General features: G+C 49.2%; 1 protein-coding gene across 3 annotated transcripts; it reads left to right on the top strand.

Moving 5' to 3' along the window:
* The first annotated feature begins 867 nt into the window (after positions 1–867).
* cspp1b (centrosome and spindle pole associated protein 1b) lies at positions 868–17,536 on the top strand. Of its 3 annotated transcripts, XM_083694385.1 has the most exons (31): positions 885–951; positions 1,542–1,637; positions 2,072–2,192; positions 2,352–2,430; positions 2,539–2,642; positions 3,156–3,221; positions 3,487–3,884; positions 4,207–4,299; positions 4,543–4,632; positions 4,851–4,942; positions 5,299–5,395; positions 5,943–6,000; positions 6,235–6,548; positions 6,915–7,033; positions 7,217–7,355; positions 8,226–8,340; positions 8,928–9,075; positions 9,329–9,454; positions 9,910–10,022; positions 10,177–10,326; positions 10,653–10,796; positions 11,308–11,415; positions 12,551–12,617; positions 13,050–13,173; positions 13,687–13,835; positions 14,745–14,900; positions 15,649–15,692; positions 15,840–15,900; positions 16,151–16,266; positions 16,561–16,708; positions 17,152–17,536. In XM_083694385.1, the coding sequence occupies exons 3-31, from the start codon at positions 2,088–2,090 to the stop codon at positions 17,406–17,408; spliced, it is 3,780 nt and encodes a 1,259-aa protein (XP_083550511.1). In that variant the 5' UTR covers positions 885–951; positions 1,542–1,637; positions 2,072–2,087; the 3' UTR covers positions 17,409–17,536. The 3 variants fall into 3 exon arrangements, 2 of the variants coding, with proteins under 2 accessions (XP_083550512.1, XP_083550511.1); XM_083694386.1 differs by lacking the exon at positions 1,542–1,637 and having other exon boundaries at positions 868–951; XR_014554891.1 differs by lacking the exons at positions 16,151–16,266; positions 16,561–16,708; positions 17,152–17,536 and having other exon boundaries at positions 13,655–13,835.
* Positions 17,537–18,611: the final 1,075 nt, after the last annotated feature.

The following is an 18,611-nucleotide window of genomic DNA, read 5'->3' as shown; positions in this document are numbered from 1 at the left end:
GAACAACACGGAAGCGGTTCGTTTTTTCTCCATCGACTGTTTGTTGCGAAACGTAATTGTGCGTAGTCCGCTATAGATTATGGTACTTGGAGTTTGGCAAACTTGTTTTTGCGTTATTTTGGACCGCCTTACAAATATATTAGGCTAGGTCAGAGCACATGCAAACATTTCTCAATACTAATTAAGATTCTATTCATTATGATCTCGAGAGATTAACGATATATATTTCACTTTAGTATTGTTGCTCATGTGGACTACAAGTACCATGATGCGGCATTCGATTCTGTAATGTTTTGTTGCATCAGTTAACCGGAACTAAAAAATAAAAGTCTGTTGTGGGTATGATTACTGCAGTGAGGGGAGAGATCTTTGCTGTAATTCTCCATAAATATCTTGCCAAAAATACCTACCTTATGAGCCTTATGAATTGTTTACAACAATTTATATTGCAACCCCACATTCAGCAACTCACATGTGCATCGATTTACTAGGTCACCCTCTCCAAATATTACACAGCCTGTGTATCTTCATCACCCAGAAAACATGTGTTTACTCGAAACATGGTATGCTTGGGTTTGAACGAAACAGCTGAAACTGTCAAGGATGAGGTCCACACTCAAGTCCTTGCGGCCACAGAACTATTTAAACAGTTACGAACTTAACATGGCATTCACTTAATAAACTACAACAAAGTCCAACCAAATCTTACACATATCAGTCTTACAGACAAATAGCAATGTTTTCCTTTTGAAAATGTCAACCCGTTGTGATATCGGATTATTATCTCGTAACAGTGTGTGTTGTGCTGTAAAGGGTCGGGCACAGTAGAGGCGTGGCTTGGCGCCGCACAGACACAACGGCGCGAGCCTTGGCGGCTAATCGATGTTTTGAGTCGAAATCTGACAGTTGTTTGACAGCTTTAGCTAGGTAGCTAACTTGAATGGCCAAATGGTGAGTAACAAGTGTTTTCGACTGATATTTGTCTAACGCTGGACTTGCATTTACTTCCGATAGCCGTATTGACGATTGAGCTAACCGTTTAGCAAACGTTTACTTGCTCCGATGCCGGAGACCTCTCTTTTGTGCTATGCTGGATTTGGCTAACGTTAGCGAGCTAGGCGTCCTAGATTCTTGCCACTTGTAGGCATTGCTTGGAGCTATGCTCAACCAGTTAACGTTGACGTGATTTAATGTTGAAGTATGCAGCTTTTTGTTAGTGAGTTAGTTAGTTAGCTAGCTAGCTAGCTAGCAAATGGCCTAGCTATTTTTTTTGGTGTCAGTCTGGTTGCTTGACAACGGAAATTAAAGAGACAGTGACCAGACGGTCAGCGTGGGCCATTCTTAGCTTTTTTTGACAGACAGTTTTGTCTCGTCTATCCATTTATTTGAGCTATACTAGTCAGCTGATTGCAATACCTGCCCACCTAGCTAGAGATGTTTTGATTAGTAGTCTAGTGCCAGCAGCACATGCTACTGCTAGCTAGCCTGTCTGTCATTCATTGTTTAGCTACTCGCCAAGTGATTAGCAAATGGCATTGCAGGAGGAGAGAGAGGCTTTGGAGCAATCACTAATCTTGAAGAGGGCTGCATCATCATCATCATCATCATCATCATCAGCAGCATGTAGTCTATGCTCGGTAGGTTGGTAGCCAGGGCCTTTTAGAACTGAGCTTTAGGTAAGCCAGCACTGCAGTATGTATGAGTGAGACTTAGCTTAAATGTCAAAATCACAGATTCTTAGTACTTGATGTTACCATCTAGAGCCACTTAGACATCCATTGCTCTAACGACTGCATGTACTGTCAGCCTAAAAGACACGTTTCAGGAGCAGAATAGTATGCTATGCCACTGGTTTTCATCATTTGGAATCGGGAGAGGCTGGTGGCGGAGGTAGAAATTGGAGGACAGGCTCATTGTAATGCATGGAATGGCTGTTACCATTCCTCATTCCATTCCATGCTTTACAATGAACCGGTTCTCTGATTTTCTTCCTCCACTGGTTGGAATGTCTTGGACCTGTCATTAGAAAACATGTCACTGTGCATTGAGGTATTTTATGTTGTGTTGACAGCAGGCCTGTGTTCTAAATGGAGATGGATGATGATCTGGAGCAATACATCCAGGAACAGAGGGCCAGAGTGGCTGAAGACAAAGCCAACTTGGAACAGGACCTACCTTACATGGAAATAAGGGCGCGTTGCTATGCTCTTTCTTTACTGCGGTGCTAGAATGTGGAACATTTGCCCCGTTGGTGGGTGGGGGTGTGTGTGTGTGTGTGTGTGTGTGTGGTTCTATTCACAAGGCTCTAAATGATTGCGACCCTCTGACCTGTAACTGGATTCTATTGACAGGCAAAAGACGTCAAGACCTATGACCCCACGATTAAGGAAAATATCCCTCCATTCAAGAGGTCCACGGTACAGGGGAAAGGTACAGTACAGACTGTTTTTAGTCAGCTTAGAAGAACCCAGTAGGTCTTCATTGTCATGGCACAACAGTCAACAATTTAGCCTCATGGTTGTTCTTGTTTTTTGTAAGATGAGAGCTGCTGTCTGAGTTTACCTTTGGGTGAGGACTATGAGAGGAAGAAACAGAAGTTACAGCAGGAGCTTCGTCTGGACTACAGGCGATACATGGCTCAGGTAACACAGCCAGTACCGCCGAGGCTGTCGTCAACAGGGGAGGCCGGTGGAGGTAGAAATCAGAGGACGGGGCTCGTTGTAATGCATGGAACGGAATGATGGTTTGATACTGTTCCTCATTGCATATGGATTGAACCATGATTTGGAGAGATATGGGTTATGAGCAGGGGAGGCTGGTGGAGGTAGAACACGTGTTTGATACCGTTCCTTATTCCGTTCCATGCACTACAATGAGCCCGTCCTCCGATTTCTACCTCCACCAGCCTCCCCTGGTTGTCAAGTGTCTGTGTGAAAAGAGAAATACGAGGAAAAGTAGACACTGTCACTCGATATTAAAGTCTCTCGGTTTATTTATTACTTTTGGTTAGGTAAAACATAGTCTTGCCCCCAGATTTTACTTTGCAAATTTGCTGGACTATTATGCTGGATTAGTATATAATGCCATACTCTGGCTCTGTCTGGCTCGACAAGATTAGTGAAAACCTGACTTTTTTTTTTTTTTTTCCATTGCAGAAAAAACATCTTGATGCTGGTGAACCAGTCCCATCCCTTCCCCTTGGCGAGAGCAGAACTGCCAAGGTAACGTTCATGCCAACGTCTTACAGAGTGGAGGTAGAAATCTGAGGGCGTGCTCATTGTAATGCATTGAATGGAATGAGGAATGGAATGAAACACACTAGCCTCTACTGCTGTAAACAGGTCACACTTTACGACACATCCCTTTTGGTAAACTGATGACCTCTCTCAAGTCAAATGATGAGTTAAAATTGGGGTAAAATGTGGGTTAAATTATTTAATTAAAAAAAGGTTAACAAATCTCAAATGTCCCTCTCCCCTCACACAGGAGCACCTTGCCTCTCTCCGAGCCCCCCAGGACCTGCCTGATGTCCTCCTCCACAGCCCCAGACCTCCACTGCACCCCGACCGTGCCCCCTCCAGGAGAGACGCAGCCACCCTGACAGAGGGCCGGAGGGGGGCACACAGGGCTCGAGGTCTGGGGGAGCTCCGGGGCCTATGGCCGGAGGATGACCTACTGCCCCCCCAGCCCCAACCCCAGCCCCAGCCCCACAGAGGGAGGACCAGGCTGGTCAGAGTGGAGCTGGACTCGGAGGAGGAAGAGGAGGACAGTGAGGAAGAGCTGGATCTGGTGGAGAGGAGGAGGCCGAGACAGACGGGGCTGGAGCCTGCGCTCCCAGAGAGGAGGAGGCAGAGACAGAGGCACTACAAAACAGACTGTAACAGGTACCTTTTACACACACACATACACACACACACACATACATACATGTTTTTTGTTGTTGTTTTTTTTACTTTTAAAACACTCCCTCTCTCCGGGATTATGTAACTGCACATGCTGTATGACACAGGAGAAAAAAAACGGATTAAATGAAGGTCATCAACCCTCTCTCTCTCTCTCTCTCTCTCTCTCTCTCTCTCTCTCTCTCTCTCTCTCTCCGTGATTACTGGCGTTCGTTGTCTACATCTGGCTGTTTGAGTACTGACTGTCTGCACAGCGCCTCAGCCCGTTCGCCTGAACAATGATGGTTCCTCCTCTGTTTACCAGGGACCCGTCAAGATTCAGGGACCGGAGAGTGGAGCTGTCTGACGACTACCTAGACCCCACCCTTTATGGACAGCGACACGGCAACGACAACAGGTACGAAGGAGGCCACGGAAACGGTAGCTATAGGCCGGCGGAGGCTGGTGGAGGTAGAAATCGGAGGACGGGCTCATTGTAATGTACGTCGTGGAGCGAGGGATGGTGTCGAACCCACCACATTTACAATGCTGTTCATTGATGAAGTAGTCTTTTCGTTTTTTTCTATGGATTTGTTCATCATCTACTTTCATGTGCTGTTTGCTGACGGCTTTGTTTGTATTTGTTTGTGCGTTTCTCCAGGGAAAGGAAAGAGACTGATGGATCTGTGGCTCACGAGGAGGAGTATTTGGACGCACGCCATGGGACGTCGTCTCAAACTCCCAAACCCAAGTACTAACATCGAATGATACAGTGGAAATACTGCACAACTGAAGTGTGTCTGTGTGTGTGTGTGTGTCTGTGTGTGTGTGTGTGTGTGTGTGTGTGTGTCTGTGTGTCTGTGTGTCTGTGTGTCTGTGTCTGTGTCTGTGTCTGTGTGTGTCTGTGTGTGTCTGTGTGTGTCTGTGTGTGTGTGAGCACTGATTGATATCCTACTGTGTATCTGTCAGGCTGCAGGTGACAGCAGGGACCAGAGGAGGCGGGAGATCCAGGTCATCCACCAGTAAGGACGAGGCTGAATTCGCTACGGGGCTAATGATTGGTGAGATCGATGTCAATCCATTGACACGAATTATATGAGCGAGTTCTCCTGGATGTCGATGTAGACATTTGTTGCCACCATTTTCTAAAATGTACTTTCTCTTGTGAAAAAATGATTTATGATGCATTTCAAAGGACTGTAGCTATGTTCTGTGACTTGCTTGCATCATAATCATATTCTTGGAGTTGTAGTCAATCTTGATTAATTCGATTTGTAATGGTAATGCAACATGTCAAACATTTTTGCTAATGGATATACTACATAGCGGTATATTTATAGCGGTATATTTATAGCGGTATATATCTGGCAGTTTGGAGTGAAAGTCTTCAAACGCTGATGTGACTGTCTCCTTCCAGGGTCTGCAGATTCGGACGCGGCCCTACGGAAAAGGAAGGAGAGATACAGACAGGAGCTGCAGGAGCAGATAGCTGAGCAGCAGAGGAATAGGAGGAGGTGGGTTTGGGATTGATTAGTTCCAGACAGACATGATTGATTAATCCAGACATACCTATTAGAACAAAACACTGACCATTTAGTAACGCAGCACTTGTAGTGTTTATCAAGTGGACGAAAAAAGGTTCTCTTCAACAAGCACAAACGTTTAGGCATTTTAGTTGTTCTGGCGTTTTATTTAATATGACACTGCATGTCTTAGCTTCACTGAAGCCTGAGGTAGATTAGTGTTATGCACTGCTGCTTCTAGAGAGTGGGATGTTCTCATAACCTCAGTGATTTGATAAATAAGACACTTGTATTTCGTATGAAGACAAACATTGTCTGTGTATTGCACCTGTACCCTTTATTGCGGTGGTTTGGGGTTCATATTCAATCAATTAGAGCATATTTTAGGCGATTAGAATACATTTGGATTATAATGTGTTGGCCCAACCCGCAATCAAGTTGCTGGGCGGGCGTCACAGGACATTTCTGATGTTAATTTGGGGTCGCGAGACAAAAAAACATTCTCATGACCATGTCCCTATGTTCTTTATCCAATCAGGGAGAAGGAACTGGAGCTCAGAGCTGCTGCCACAGCTGTGACCGACCCTGAAAGACAGGTTGGCTGGGTTCAGTGCCTCTCTTTCTGTTATCTAACCTGGGTGGCTCTGGTCTAAGCTGGCTTTACAATCCAGTACATGGTAGTTGGTACTAAAGTTTATTAACCTGGGACGGTATTTATTAAAGTTTGTACTTACCTGGCTCTAAGCCTGGCTGAAGAATGAAGTAAATGGTAGTTAGTACTAAAGTTTGTACTTATCTGTCCAATGTTGCCTTTTCCTCTCCAAATCCAGCCAGACAGGGTCAAACCGCTTGGATCAGTGAGTGGTGGTGGTGACCCTGACCGCGCCAGACAGAGGAGAGACATCCCATACCGTCCAGGCCAGGCGCTGGAGCTACCAGGGGAGGACGTGAACAGGAGACCCACTGAGGACAGGGACAGGGACAGGGACAGGGACAGGGACAGGGAGAGGCTTCCCCCAGTGCAGCCCCGCGTGGCCTTCCAGTCCCCCATGTTGGAGTACAGTGCAGCCCTGGGCCTGGGCCTCGGTAGTGGGGGAATGTCCCCTTACAACCAAGCCTTCCCCCGGAGCATGGACACCCCCAGGTAAGGCAGCTGTCCTGGGAGGGAATGGGATGGGGTGGGGTGAGTTTCCCCTGGATCAAAGCTTTATAGCACTAGTCCTTTGTAGGCGATGGACGAAAAGTGATCTTCGTGTTACGCTTTCGAGAAACTCAACCCTGATCAATTAGTCCACTTTTTTAAAATTATATATATTTTTTTTTTATTTGACAATTTTTCTATTTTATCTTTTATTTTATGCGCTTTGAGATCATTCTTGTATAATGAAAAGCGCTTTATAAATGTAATACAACATTATCATTATTATTACTACTACTTCATATCCTATCACTATTGGTATTGGCTGTGGTTCTGCCCCCCCCCCCTCTCTGATGTAACATCTGTGTTCAGACACCCGGGTTTCATTCCTCATCCACCGTCCACGATGGCAGATGCCTACAGAACCCCCTATGATGACGCCTACCTCTACTACGGAGCGAGGAACCAGCTGGACCCCAGCCTGCCCTACTGTAAGAACACTACCGCTCTCATTCACTAACCGTGTGATGGAGACCAGGGGAGGCTGGTGATGGTAGAAAATGGAGGACTGGCTTGTTGCAATGCATGGAATGGAATGAGGAATGGTATGCCGTTATATTGTATGTTTGATAGTATTTTTCTCTAACTGGTGTGTTTGGTGGTTATTATGTTAGATGGCCACGTCCCGTTCACTGGGGGGGTCCAGCAGCAGCCCATGTCCTACCTAGCCCTGCCCCCTGGGGGAGCCCACCCCAGCCGGATGACCCCCCACAGCCCCCACAGCCTGGGCTGCCACTCTGAACCTCCCCCACAGTGAGTACTGGACTCATCACTCAGTCTTGGTCTCTCTGTGTCTCTCTCTCTGTGTGTATCTCACTCTCTCTCTCTCTCTCTCTCTCTTTGTCTCTCTCTCTCCCTCTGTGTGTCTCTCTGTGTCTCTCTCTCACACTCTCTCTCTCTCTCTCTCTCTCTCTCTCTCTCTCTCTCTCTCTCTCTCTCTGTCTCTCTCTCTCTCTCTCTCTCTCCTCCTATACCACTCTCTAGGTTGACTCACACTAGTGCCACTACCTGCATGTGGGAGCTCTGCTCCCGTGAGTGCTCAGTGGTTGGACTGGTGCCAAGGTCCTGCTCCCTAACCATCTGGACAGGGGAGGCTGGTGGAGGTAGAAACCGGAGGACGGGCTCGTTGCAATGCACGGAACGGAATGAGGAACGGTATCAAACACACGTGCCGTTCCTCCATTCCATGCATTACAATGAGCCCGTCCTCGGATTTCTACCTCCACCAGCCTCCCCTGCTTCTGAGTCACTGCTGTTGTTGCTGTTCTGTATTGTCCTGGCCAGGGGTCAGTTGCCCCAAAGCTTTGTAGTTAAAGTAGTACTTTATCTCTTTTGAAAATCCAACCAATCCTCTTCTAGGCCAGCTAAGTTCTTCCTTTAATGAAGATTGACCTGCAAACATAGATTTATTTTTTGTTATAATTGTTTCTCTCTTGCGGCTTTGCGGTTGGGTTGTTGTGAGATATTAAGTACCACTTAAGCTACAAAGCTTTCGGGAAACTGACCCCCGGTCCTCTGACCCCTCCCTCCGAGTTCCTGTCTCTCTCTCTCTCTCTCTCTCTCTCTCTCTCTCTCTCTCATCTACCCTGTTTCAAATGAATGTATATTTGGTGCCTCTTTCAGCAGACCTGCCAGTGACGCAGCTAACATGAACTCAGGGATCGGAGTGTTCCCCGGAGAGAAGACCAGACCGTCCAGGGAGAGTGTGTTGACTTACAAGGAGGCACTAAAACAACAGGTACTATCATCTATTGTACAGTGTGATCTCTGTCTCATCTCAACCCCCCCCCCCCCCCCCATCCAAAGGCACTTCTTGTCCACAAGCCCCGTGAAACGTAAGAAGGTTAAGCTTTGTGTATCACCGACTAACAGATGGGGGGGGAGAAAATAATATAAAGCTTGTTGAATGTACTTCCTGAGCAATGACCAGCAGTCCGAGCGAATCCTGTGAATTTCACGAGTGACGCGCACATTCTAGATTCTTTAACTGCCTGTCAATCAAGAGATGAGTTCCTGGGATATCGGAGATTAGTCCAAGCTTAACAAATGGCTATTTTGGCAGGAAAGCACCAGGGAAGGGTGGAGTCATCTATTTTGCCAGGTAAAATAGATGAGCTGTAGATGGAAATAGAATTAATATATAGTACTATAGTGTTAGTATATCATGAATATAATACAGTATTAATATAGAATCTAAAGAATCCACACCCTACTAGTCTTTAGAGTTTATCCTGATTTGTGTGAGCGGGTATCAGACCAAGGCACGTTTCCCGTGTCCTGTATGGAGTTGGTATTGTGATGGTGTTGTCCCTGCGTTGTGTGCAGATCCAGGAGAGGCAGGAGCGGAGGAGGCTGGAGCGGGAGGAGAGCGACCGCTACGAGGCCAAGATCGAGGCCGACCTGAAGGCCCACGACCCCTGGGGGAGGGGGGGAGGGGGAGCCCCCCTCAGAGACAGCCGGGGGAACCTCATCAGTACGTACCAGCACGCCTCCCTCCGTTATCATCCCCCTCTTCTCTTCTGTCCTCTCCTTTCCCCTGATCCCTCTCTCCTCTCCTCTCCTCTCCTCTCCTCTCCTCTCCTCTCCTCTCCTCTCCCGTCCCCTGATCCCAGAGAGAGCTGAGAAAACCTCTCGTATCATTTATTAACGAGACAATCACTCTTTGGTGATAATATCTGAAAACTTGAGTATTTTTTACATTTTTCCACATTATCTGCCACCACCAGCCGATCTGCACCAGATGCACAAGAATAATGAAGAGGCCTACTCCAACCCTGACACCTGGCAGAAGAGAGCCACCGCTACCATGGTGGTCCCCAGAGAGGAGGAGAGACCCCCCTCCACACACTCAGGTACAACCCCTATACTAGACTCTACTGGACTGGACTGTACTGTACTCTACTGTAGTGTACTGGACTGTACTGAACTGTACTGAACTGGACTGTACTGCACTCTAATGGATTGTACTGTACTGCACTCTACTGGACTCTATTGAATCTAACAGATAGACTAGGGGACAGAGGGGACAGAGTATCAGGCAGACATGTACCCCTGTCCTACAGAGGTTAGCAGACTGATGTGATCCTCTACTGGTAGCTTCTATATCAGACATGGGCAAGAGGACAGAGAGGAGATGGCACTGTACCCTCCAACTCTCTGGGACGGTTCCCCGGACACAGATGAAGCCAAATTAAAAGAAAAAGTGTAATTTAGTCCTTAGTAATTTAGGACTAGGCTCAATGTGTGTCTGAGAGCCCCCCCCTCTGTGTTTAACATGTTCCCTGTCGTTGTGCTTCCTCTCCTCCAGGTTTTGCCCATGCTGCGACCCCCCAGTTTGCCAGAGGCAGTGTGTTCACTAACCAGCCCACCCCTCAGCAGCTCCACGAACAGGACAAGTACAAAACTTACCTCAAACAACAGGTAGACACACACACACGTGTACACATGCATGCACACGCACACACACACACACATATTCACACACGTGCACACACCACATACGTTAGTGGCTCACTGTCTGATGACCCCTGGTGTGTGTGTGTGTGTGTGTGTGTGTATTATCACTGCTCTCTAGATTGAGGAGAAGCGTCTTAAGGAGGCGGAGGAGAGGGAGCGACTGAAGCAGGAGGAGGAGAAGGAGGAGAGGAGGCTGGCTGAGCAGAGGGCTCGCATCCAGAGAGAATACGAGGAGGAGCAAGAGAGGAAGAAACGCAAGGAGATGGAGGTGTGTCTTTTCTACCCTACCCTGCCCTAACCTTTACCATTAAGATAACATCGCCATCAGATGAATGCTGCTTATGCTATCATGTCTGGGGGGTTGAGAGAAGAAACAGATGGACAAAATGATCAGTACTATTCTATTGTGTTCTATTCTAATCTCAGCAGGTTTGTCATTGTAAATACGAAATGTTTCTTCATTGACTTACCTGTTTAATCCATCCATGGTTCTGCTTCTCTTGAGTGTGTCAGACTAGAGGACTGAGTCACTGTCGTCATCTCTCTCTCTCTCTCTCTCTCCCCCTCCCTCTCCCTCCCTCTCTCCCTCTCCAGCAAAAGGCCAAGAACGAGGAGCTGATCCGTCTGGCGGAGGAGAGACGCAAAGAGGTGGAGAGGAAGAAGAAGGAGGTGGAGGAGAAAGAGAATGCTGCCATGAGGAAGGAGTACGAGAGAGAGAGACAGGCGCGGATGGAGGAGGTGAGACAGGTGTATGAGAGAGAGAGAGAGACAGGCAGGCGCGGATGGAGGAGGTGAGACAGGAGTATGAGAGAGAGAGAGAGACAGGCAGGCGCGGATGGAGGAGGTGAGACAGGTGTATGAGAGAGAGAGAGAGAGAGAGAGACAGGCGTGGGTAGAGGAGGTGAGACAGGTGTATGAGAGAGAGAGAGAGAGACAGGTGTGGGTAGAAGAGGTGAGATCACTGTAACACTTAGGAGAAGCTAGCTGGGGTCTTTAGCCTTCCAGTTTTTACCCTCCCTTCCTAGTAACCTGGGAACCAAAGACCCTCATAGAATATATATATTATCTGAAAGAGCACACTAATATGTTTGTCTGTTTTCTTAGCAATTTGTCCAAATAATCCCTGAATTTTAGTTTGATTTATTTGCACCAAGACAAAAGACAAACAGTTGGAATAAAAGACAAGGTTTAAAAAAAGTGTTGTAAATGAATGACTACATTGATGTTGTTGTTGTTGTTGTGTTTGAAGGCACCTCGACAGGCGTCCCCCCCCATCCCCACCCACCAGAGACACGCCCCCCAGTACACCCCCAGACCTCCGTCAGTGGACAGCCGTCGATCCACCGCCCCCCTGTCTGTGAGTGGTTCTTCCCCTCTCTTCATCCCCCCTGTCTAGTGAGTGGTGTGTGTCCCCCCCCCACCCCCCCCCCCCCCGTGAGTGGTTCTTCCCCTCTCTTCATCCCCCCTGTCTGTGAGTGGTTCTTCCCCTCTCTTCATCCCCCCTGTCTGTGAGTGGTTCTTCCCCTCTCTTCATCCCTCTGTCTGTGGTTCTTCCCCTCTCTTCATCCCTGTCTGTGGTTCTTCCCCTCTCTTCATCCCCCCTGTCTGTGAGTGGTTCTTCCCCTCTCTTCATCCCTGTCTGTGGTTCTTCCCCTCTCTTCATCCCCCCTGTCTGTGAGTGGTTCTTCCCCTCTCTTCATCCCCCTGTCTGTGTGGTTCTTCCCCTCTCTTCATCCCCCCTGTCTGTGAGTGGTTCTTCCCCTCTCTTCATCCCTCTGTCTGTGGTTCTTCCCCTCTCTTCATCCCTGTCTGTGGTTCTTCCCCTCTCTTCATCCCCCCTGTCTGTGAGTGGTTCTTCCCCTCTCTTCATCCCTGTCTGTGGTTCTTCCCCTCTCTTCATCCCCCCTGTCTGTGAGTGGTTCTTCCCCTCTCTTCATCCCCCTGTCTGTGTGGTTCTTCCCCTCTCTTCATCCCCCCTGTCTGTGAGTGGTTCTTCCCCTCTCTTCATCCCCCTGTCTGTGTGGTTCTTCCCCTCTCTTCATCCCCCCTGTCTGTGAGTGGTTCTTCCCCTCTCTTCATCCCCCTGTCTGTGTGGTTCTTCCCCTCTCTTCATCCCCCTGTCTGTGTGGTTCTTCCCCTCTCTTCATCCCCCTGTCTGTGTGGTTCTTCCCCTCTCTTCATCCCTCTGTCTAGTGAGTGGTGTGTGTCCCCCCCCCCGTGAGTGGTTCTTCCCCTCTCTTCATCCCTCTGTCTAGTGAGTGGTGTGTGTCCCCCCCCCCGTGAGTGGTTCTTCCCCTCTCTTCATCCCTCTGTCTATGCTTTGAGAGGTGATACAGCAATCTGATAATATGACCACCTCGACTGCAACGAAGACACCCTGGAACGCAACCACTCGTTAGAGTACGAGGGAGAAATGAATAGGGTGTAACACGTGGGTCTTAAGTTCCTCTCTTCTTCTTCTTCTTCTTCTTCGTCTTCTTCTCCCCTTGTAGGAGCGTTCTCTGTCGGGCCTCCAGTCCCCTCCGGTCCCCGCCCGCAGGAACCAGCTGAGAGCTGCAGGTAGGAGAACATTACATTACGTTTACATTCATGGCATTTAGCAGACGCCTTTATCCAAAGCGACTTACAGCAAATACATTTGACTAAAGTGAGTGAATCATCTATCCATCAGTCATATCATGAGATATGCTCGGACCAGGGGCTATTGGCAGTCACAATGCTAGAAGAAATGAAGATTTTATTTATTTATTTAAAATGTAATTTAATTTACAGCACTTCACATCTCCACTAACGTGTCTCACAGCTCCTGGAGGCGCCTGTCTGTATCATCTCTGAGACAAGATGTGTGATAAATAGATAGATAAATGTAAATGGTAGAAGTGGTCATTCTCTGTCTGTCAACATGTCTGTGTCTGTCTGTCTGTCTGTCTGTCTGACTATTTCTCCCTCTCTGCCTGTCTCTCTCACCCCCCCCCCCCCCCCCCCCCCCAGAGGACCAGCGTGGTGTGATCAGTGAGCTCTCTGCGTTGCGTCGTCAGCTGCGTAGCGAGCAGAAGCGCGTGGAGGGCCAGCTGCTGCAGGCGGACTGGGACGACCTGGACTCGCTCGGTGACAGGTACCGCCTACACACACACCCTCCTCTCCGCTGCAAGGCTGCAGCACGCTCACCAGGCTGGCTGTGAGCTGCACTGCTGGGTGTTTACGGTGCTCTGTGTGTTGTGTGTGTTAGCTGCAGTGTGTGTGTGTTAGCTGCAGGGCTGTGTGTGTTAGCTGCAGTGTGTGTGTGTTAGCTGCAGGGCTGTGTGTGTTAGCTGTAGCGCTGTGTGTGTTAGCTGCAGTGTGTGTGTGTGTTAGCTGTAGTGCTGTGTGTGTTAGCTGCAGGGCTGTGTGTTGGTTGTAGTGTTGTGTGTGTCCATGTCGTGTTAACTAGAGCCATTTGTATATCTTGTTCTGTGTGTCTCTAGACTGTGTGTTAGTTGGAGTGTGTCTGTGTGTCTGGACTGTGTCTAGGCTGTGTCAGCTGTAGCTTTTGTGTGTGTGTGAGTGTTTATATGTGTGTTTAGGCTGTGTGTTAGCTGTAGTTGCCGTGTGTCCAGGCTGACAGTGACAGGTGTGGTCTGGTGTCCAGGCACAGCAGCAGAAAGCGCCCCCCGGTGGACGTGTTTGACATGGCCAGACTACGACTGCAGGCCCCCGTCAGACGACCCTCCTCCAGGTGCACTGAGCAACCTGGCAACCTGCACCGCATCCATGACTCCCTACAGCTCAGATACACAGGTGAGAACTATGACTCCCTACAGATACACAGGTGAGAACTATGACTCCCTACAGATACACAGGTGAGAACTATGACTCCCTACAGCTCAGATACACAGGTGAGAACTATGACTCTCTACAGCTCAGATACACAGGTGAGAACTACGACTCCCTACAGCTCAGATACACAGGTGAGAGCTATGACTCCCTACAGCTCATACACAGGTGAGAACTATGACTCTCTACAGATACACAGGTGAGAACTATGACTCCCTACAGATCAGATACACAGGTGAGAACTATGACTCCCTACAGATACACAGGTGAGAGCTATGACTCCCTACAGCTCAGATACACAGGTGAGAACTATGACTCCCTACAGCTCAGATACACAGGTGAGAACTATGACTCCCTACAGATACACAGGTGAGAACTATGACTCCCTACAGCTCAGATACACAGGTGAGAACTATGACTCCCTACAGCTCAGATACACAGGTGAGAACTATGACTCCCTACAGATACACAGGTGAGAACTATGACTCCCTACAGCTCAGATACACAGGTGAGAACTATGACTCCCTACAGATACACAGGTGAGAGCTATGACTCCCTACAGCTCAGATACACAGGTGAGAGCTATGACTCCCTACAGCTCATACACAGGTGAGAACTATGACTCCCTACAGCTCAGATACACAGGTGAGAGCTATGACTCCCTACAGCTCAGATACACAGGTGAGAACCAAGACACTGACCATTCAACCACTCCTCCTGGACTAGAAAGCACTTTCAAAGGATATTCTTTGTTGAACACGGTCTTTAGGCCGAAATGCTTAATTTGGGTTAAAAGAATGAAAAGAGTGTTGTGACCGTAGTGGTCTGAGATGAGACAGAGGTCTGAATGGGTGTTGTGTTTGTGCCTTACAGACCATGACTCCAGAGAGACGGGCCATGGTTACCCCTCACCCCCCAGGGAGAGGGACAGGGACAGACAGGTGGACAGACAGATGGACATCCAGAGACAGGCTGACTACAGGGAGCAGCAACGCAGGGTCAGCAGCCTGAGGAGGAAACCTGCTGACGGTCAGAAACACAACCCTTACAACTAATGTTATAACTAGCTACTTATAATTTACCACTTATAACTAACCCCTTCATGTGCACGCACACACGCACACACAAATCCACACACACACACACAGGTCATTCACTTGTGCAATGACCTTCAATCCCATATGCTGGAAGCTTGTGTTGTAACTATATGCATCATTAACATTTTTCAATTTCAGTCACTGAGTTCCAACCAATTAAACAGACATTAACTTTACTCAGTGGCATCATACTGACTCTGGTGTGATGTGCAGTGTGTGTGTGTGTTGTCTCGGGAGGGGTGTGCACGTGTCAAATTCCTACAATTGATGAGAATTGATTGCATGGCCAAATAGAGTCTTCTTCTTCTTCTTCTTCAATCACTAGACATTGACTATTCTCTTCTGTAAACCCTCTCATTCTTCACTCCCTCACCGCCCACCAGTCACCACGCCGCTCACAACTTATGCCGCATTCAAGCGCTCTTCGGAAATAGCAAACCCGGTCAATTTTCCGACTTGGCACTTGATACACTCGTATCTCGGAATTAGCCAGGAGGGAGTTCTTCACACAAAATCCTACGCTAAATCCGAGTGCGGAGCTCTTGAGTTTCCGAGGAGCACTTGGAATGCACCGTTAACCCATCCGTTAGAACCTCACTGTTCACCGCTTCACCTCTCTCGGTCCTCTCACTGCATCACAGGTGCTTGAAAATCATTTGTCTTACTTTGCATTTTTGCAGATTATTTTGACCTGTTACCACCCCAGCAACACAACCATTATTTGGTGAGTTATGATTGGCTGCTTGTACCTTTTGGTTATTTAGTTCACTGAGCCATACAGTATGTTTTTGCTCATCTATTTTATCGTGTGTGTGTGTGTCAGGTCAGTGTCAGTGGTACATTAATCCCTGTCTGTGTTGTGTCCCCCTAGGGGAGTGGAGGGGGGGATCCTATGAGAGGGTCCCTGTTGGAGTCTGAGAGTGCCTTCATTGGTAAGCCAGGCCCACTCATGATTCATCTAATTCATATACTGTACATATGCTTCTTTTATTCAGTGTCTGGGCAATGATGTCGAACAACAAACATCATCATTGTTGACAACAACAACAACACACATTTCAAAGGAAACATCATCAACATAGGATTATGGCTTGGCTTGAGATTCCTTGATACCCCGTCCCGTCCCGACCACTGACTGTCTCTGCCTCTGTCCCTATCCCCCCCCCCCTCCCCCCCCCTCAGATCCCATGGGCGATGCCTTCCCAGTGCCCCCCTCCCCTGAAGAGAGGACCCCCCACCCCCAGCAGCTCTCGGCCAGGGAGAGGAGGAGGCTGGCCAAGAGGAACGACACACGGAACGTATGTTACTGAGACTTCTCTGGCAGTGGCTGAGACTTCAGCACTGTTCATCACTGTTCATAGCTGTCAGTCTCTGATGTCTGATTCGTCCATGTAAATATGACCCAGATTATTAAAGGGGCTCTCCACCACTTTTTAACATCATATTCAATATCACCAACACGATACCAGTGTCTATATATGTGAAATATGTTCAAATATGTTAAAAAGTAGTGAATTCCCCCTTAAACATCCCTTTTCTCTTTCTCTCTCTCTCTCCCTCCCTCTCTCTCTCTCTCTCTGGTTGGTCTATAGGAGAGAGGGGTCTTCAGGGAGCCTATTGGCCAGCCAGACAACTACTCCCTCCAATCAGAGGGCAGCGTGAGCGTGGAGGTGGGAAGAGAGCGTAACGGCTACCGGACCAGGAGGCTGCTGGGTCTGACCCGCCACGGCCGCAGAACCGGTGGGTCCACTCTCCGGTTCCTGGAGTCACTAACTAGGAATGCATAGAACTGGAACACTGTTAACTCATTCAGTGCCGAGGGTGAATAAAGTCGCCCAAATTGTCAACGTTCTAGAGTGCCAAGGGCGACTTTATTCACCAAAATGCATCATTTACGATGCTTCATTGTGTAGCCAATCAAAGTAGTGTTGCTAGGTAAATACCGCATAAAACACTTGCCACTCTAGGTGGTGAGTTCCGGAATTCTTTGGCAGTTAAGAAGACAATGATCCTGTGTGCGTACAATTTAAAAAAAAAAGTATTTAAACAATTATGATAATTGAAAACTGCTCACTGCCTTAATCTGGCTGAGGGAGACTAGGCTGATGAAGGGTTGAGGAAGTGTTTGTATTGACCTCTCTCTCTCCTTTTCTCTCTCTCTCTTGCTCTCCCCCCCTCTGTAGGAGACCTGTCAGATGATGATGATGATGAAGATGAAGAGGACGAGTCTCCGCAGGTCTCCCCTCGCTGCCCGGACCGTGGTCGCAGCTCCGTAGAAACGGTTGCCACGGAGCCGTGGCTGAGGCCGGGTACCTCCGAGACGCTGAAGCGGTTGATGACGAGTCAGACCCCCAGAGAGAGGGACCGGGAGAGGGACAGGCTGACCAGCAGGGGGACGGGAGTCCAGGACTGGGACGGACCCTCCACCTACCACGGATAGACGACCCTTCTCCCACCTCATCAGCTCCCCCAGCCCCCCTCTCCTCAGCTCCAGCCCCCTCTCTCCTCAGCTCCAGCCCCCCTCTCCTCAGCTCCAGCCCCCCCTCTCCTCAGCTCCAGCCCCCACTCCTCAGCCCCCCACCCACCTCTCCTCAGCTTCAGCCCCCCACCCCCCTCTCCTCAGCTCCAGCCCCCCTCCTCAGCTCCTCTCCTCAGCTCCAGCCCCCCTCCCCTCTCCTCAGCCCCCCTCCCCCCTCTCCCCTCTCCTCAGCTCCAGCCCCCACTCCTCAGCCCCCCACCCACCTCTCCTCAGCTTCAGCCCCCCACCCCCCTCTCCTCAGCTCCAGCCCCCCACCCCCCCTCTCCTCAGCTCCAGCCCCTCCTCTCCTCAGCTCCAGCCCCCCTCCTCAGCTCCTCTCCTCAGCTCCAGCCCCCACTCCTCAGCCCCCCACCCACCTCTCCTCAGCTTCAGCCCCCCACCCCCCTCTCCTCAGCTCCAGCCCCCCACCCCCCCTCTCCTCAGCTCCAGCCCCTCCTCTCCTCAGCTCCAGCCCCCCTCCTCAGCTCCTCTCCTCAGCTCCAGCCCCCCTCCCCTCTCCTCAGCCCCCCACCCCCCTCTCCTCTCCTCTGCTCCCCACCCCCCTCTCCTCAGCTCCCCACCCCCCTCTCCTCAGCTCCAGCCCTCTCCACCTCTCCCTAACCTACACCTCAACAGGGTCACTGTCAGCACTTTGTGTGTACAGCAGCACTGCAGCAGCACACACCAGGCAAGTAGCAGGTCAAGCGCCATCAGTCGCGCTCAAAAAATTCTGGCCTCGAAAATAGAAATAATATTTCAGACCCCCCCTCCCCCGCACCGGTTTCTACGCTACGTCAAAATCCAGCCCCTCCTCTCCTCAACGCAACAGCCTCATCTGCTTTCGTTTCTAGGGTGACGTGTGGACTTAGCCTTTCTGTATGCAGTGGTTGTGGACGCTCAATGGTCATCGTCTACCTCTGGAAACGCATCAGAGATCACGTGACCTGGGGTCTGCCTGGGTCAGTGAGGAGAATGTCGTGAGTCACGTGATCAGATGAAATGATATTTATTTGTTGCTTTGTTTCTTGTATAACGGCACTACGTTTGTAATGTAAATGATTTGATGTGAATGGCATGGTTTTCAACAAATATTTTAATATGTGCAGTGAAAATGTTTGGCCTTGA

The sequence above is a fragment of the Argentina silus genome (assembly GCF_951799395.1).
Source record: "Argentina silus genome assembly, chromosome: 22".
In the NCBI taxonomy this organism is placed as follows: domain Eukaryota; kingdom Metazoa; phylum Chordata; class Actinopteri; order Argentiniformes; family Argentinidae; genus Argentina; species Argentina silus.
Note: the sequence above shows the minus strand (reverse complement) of the source record. Positions and strands in the feature narration are given on the sequence as shown.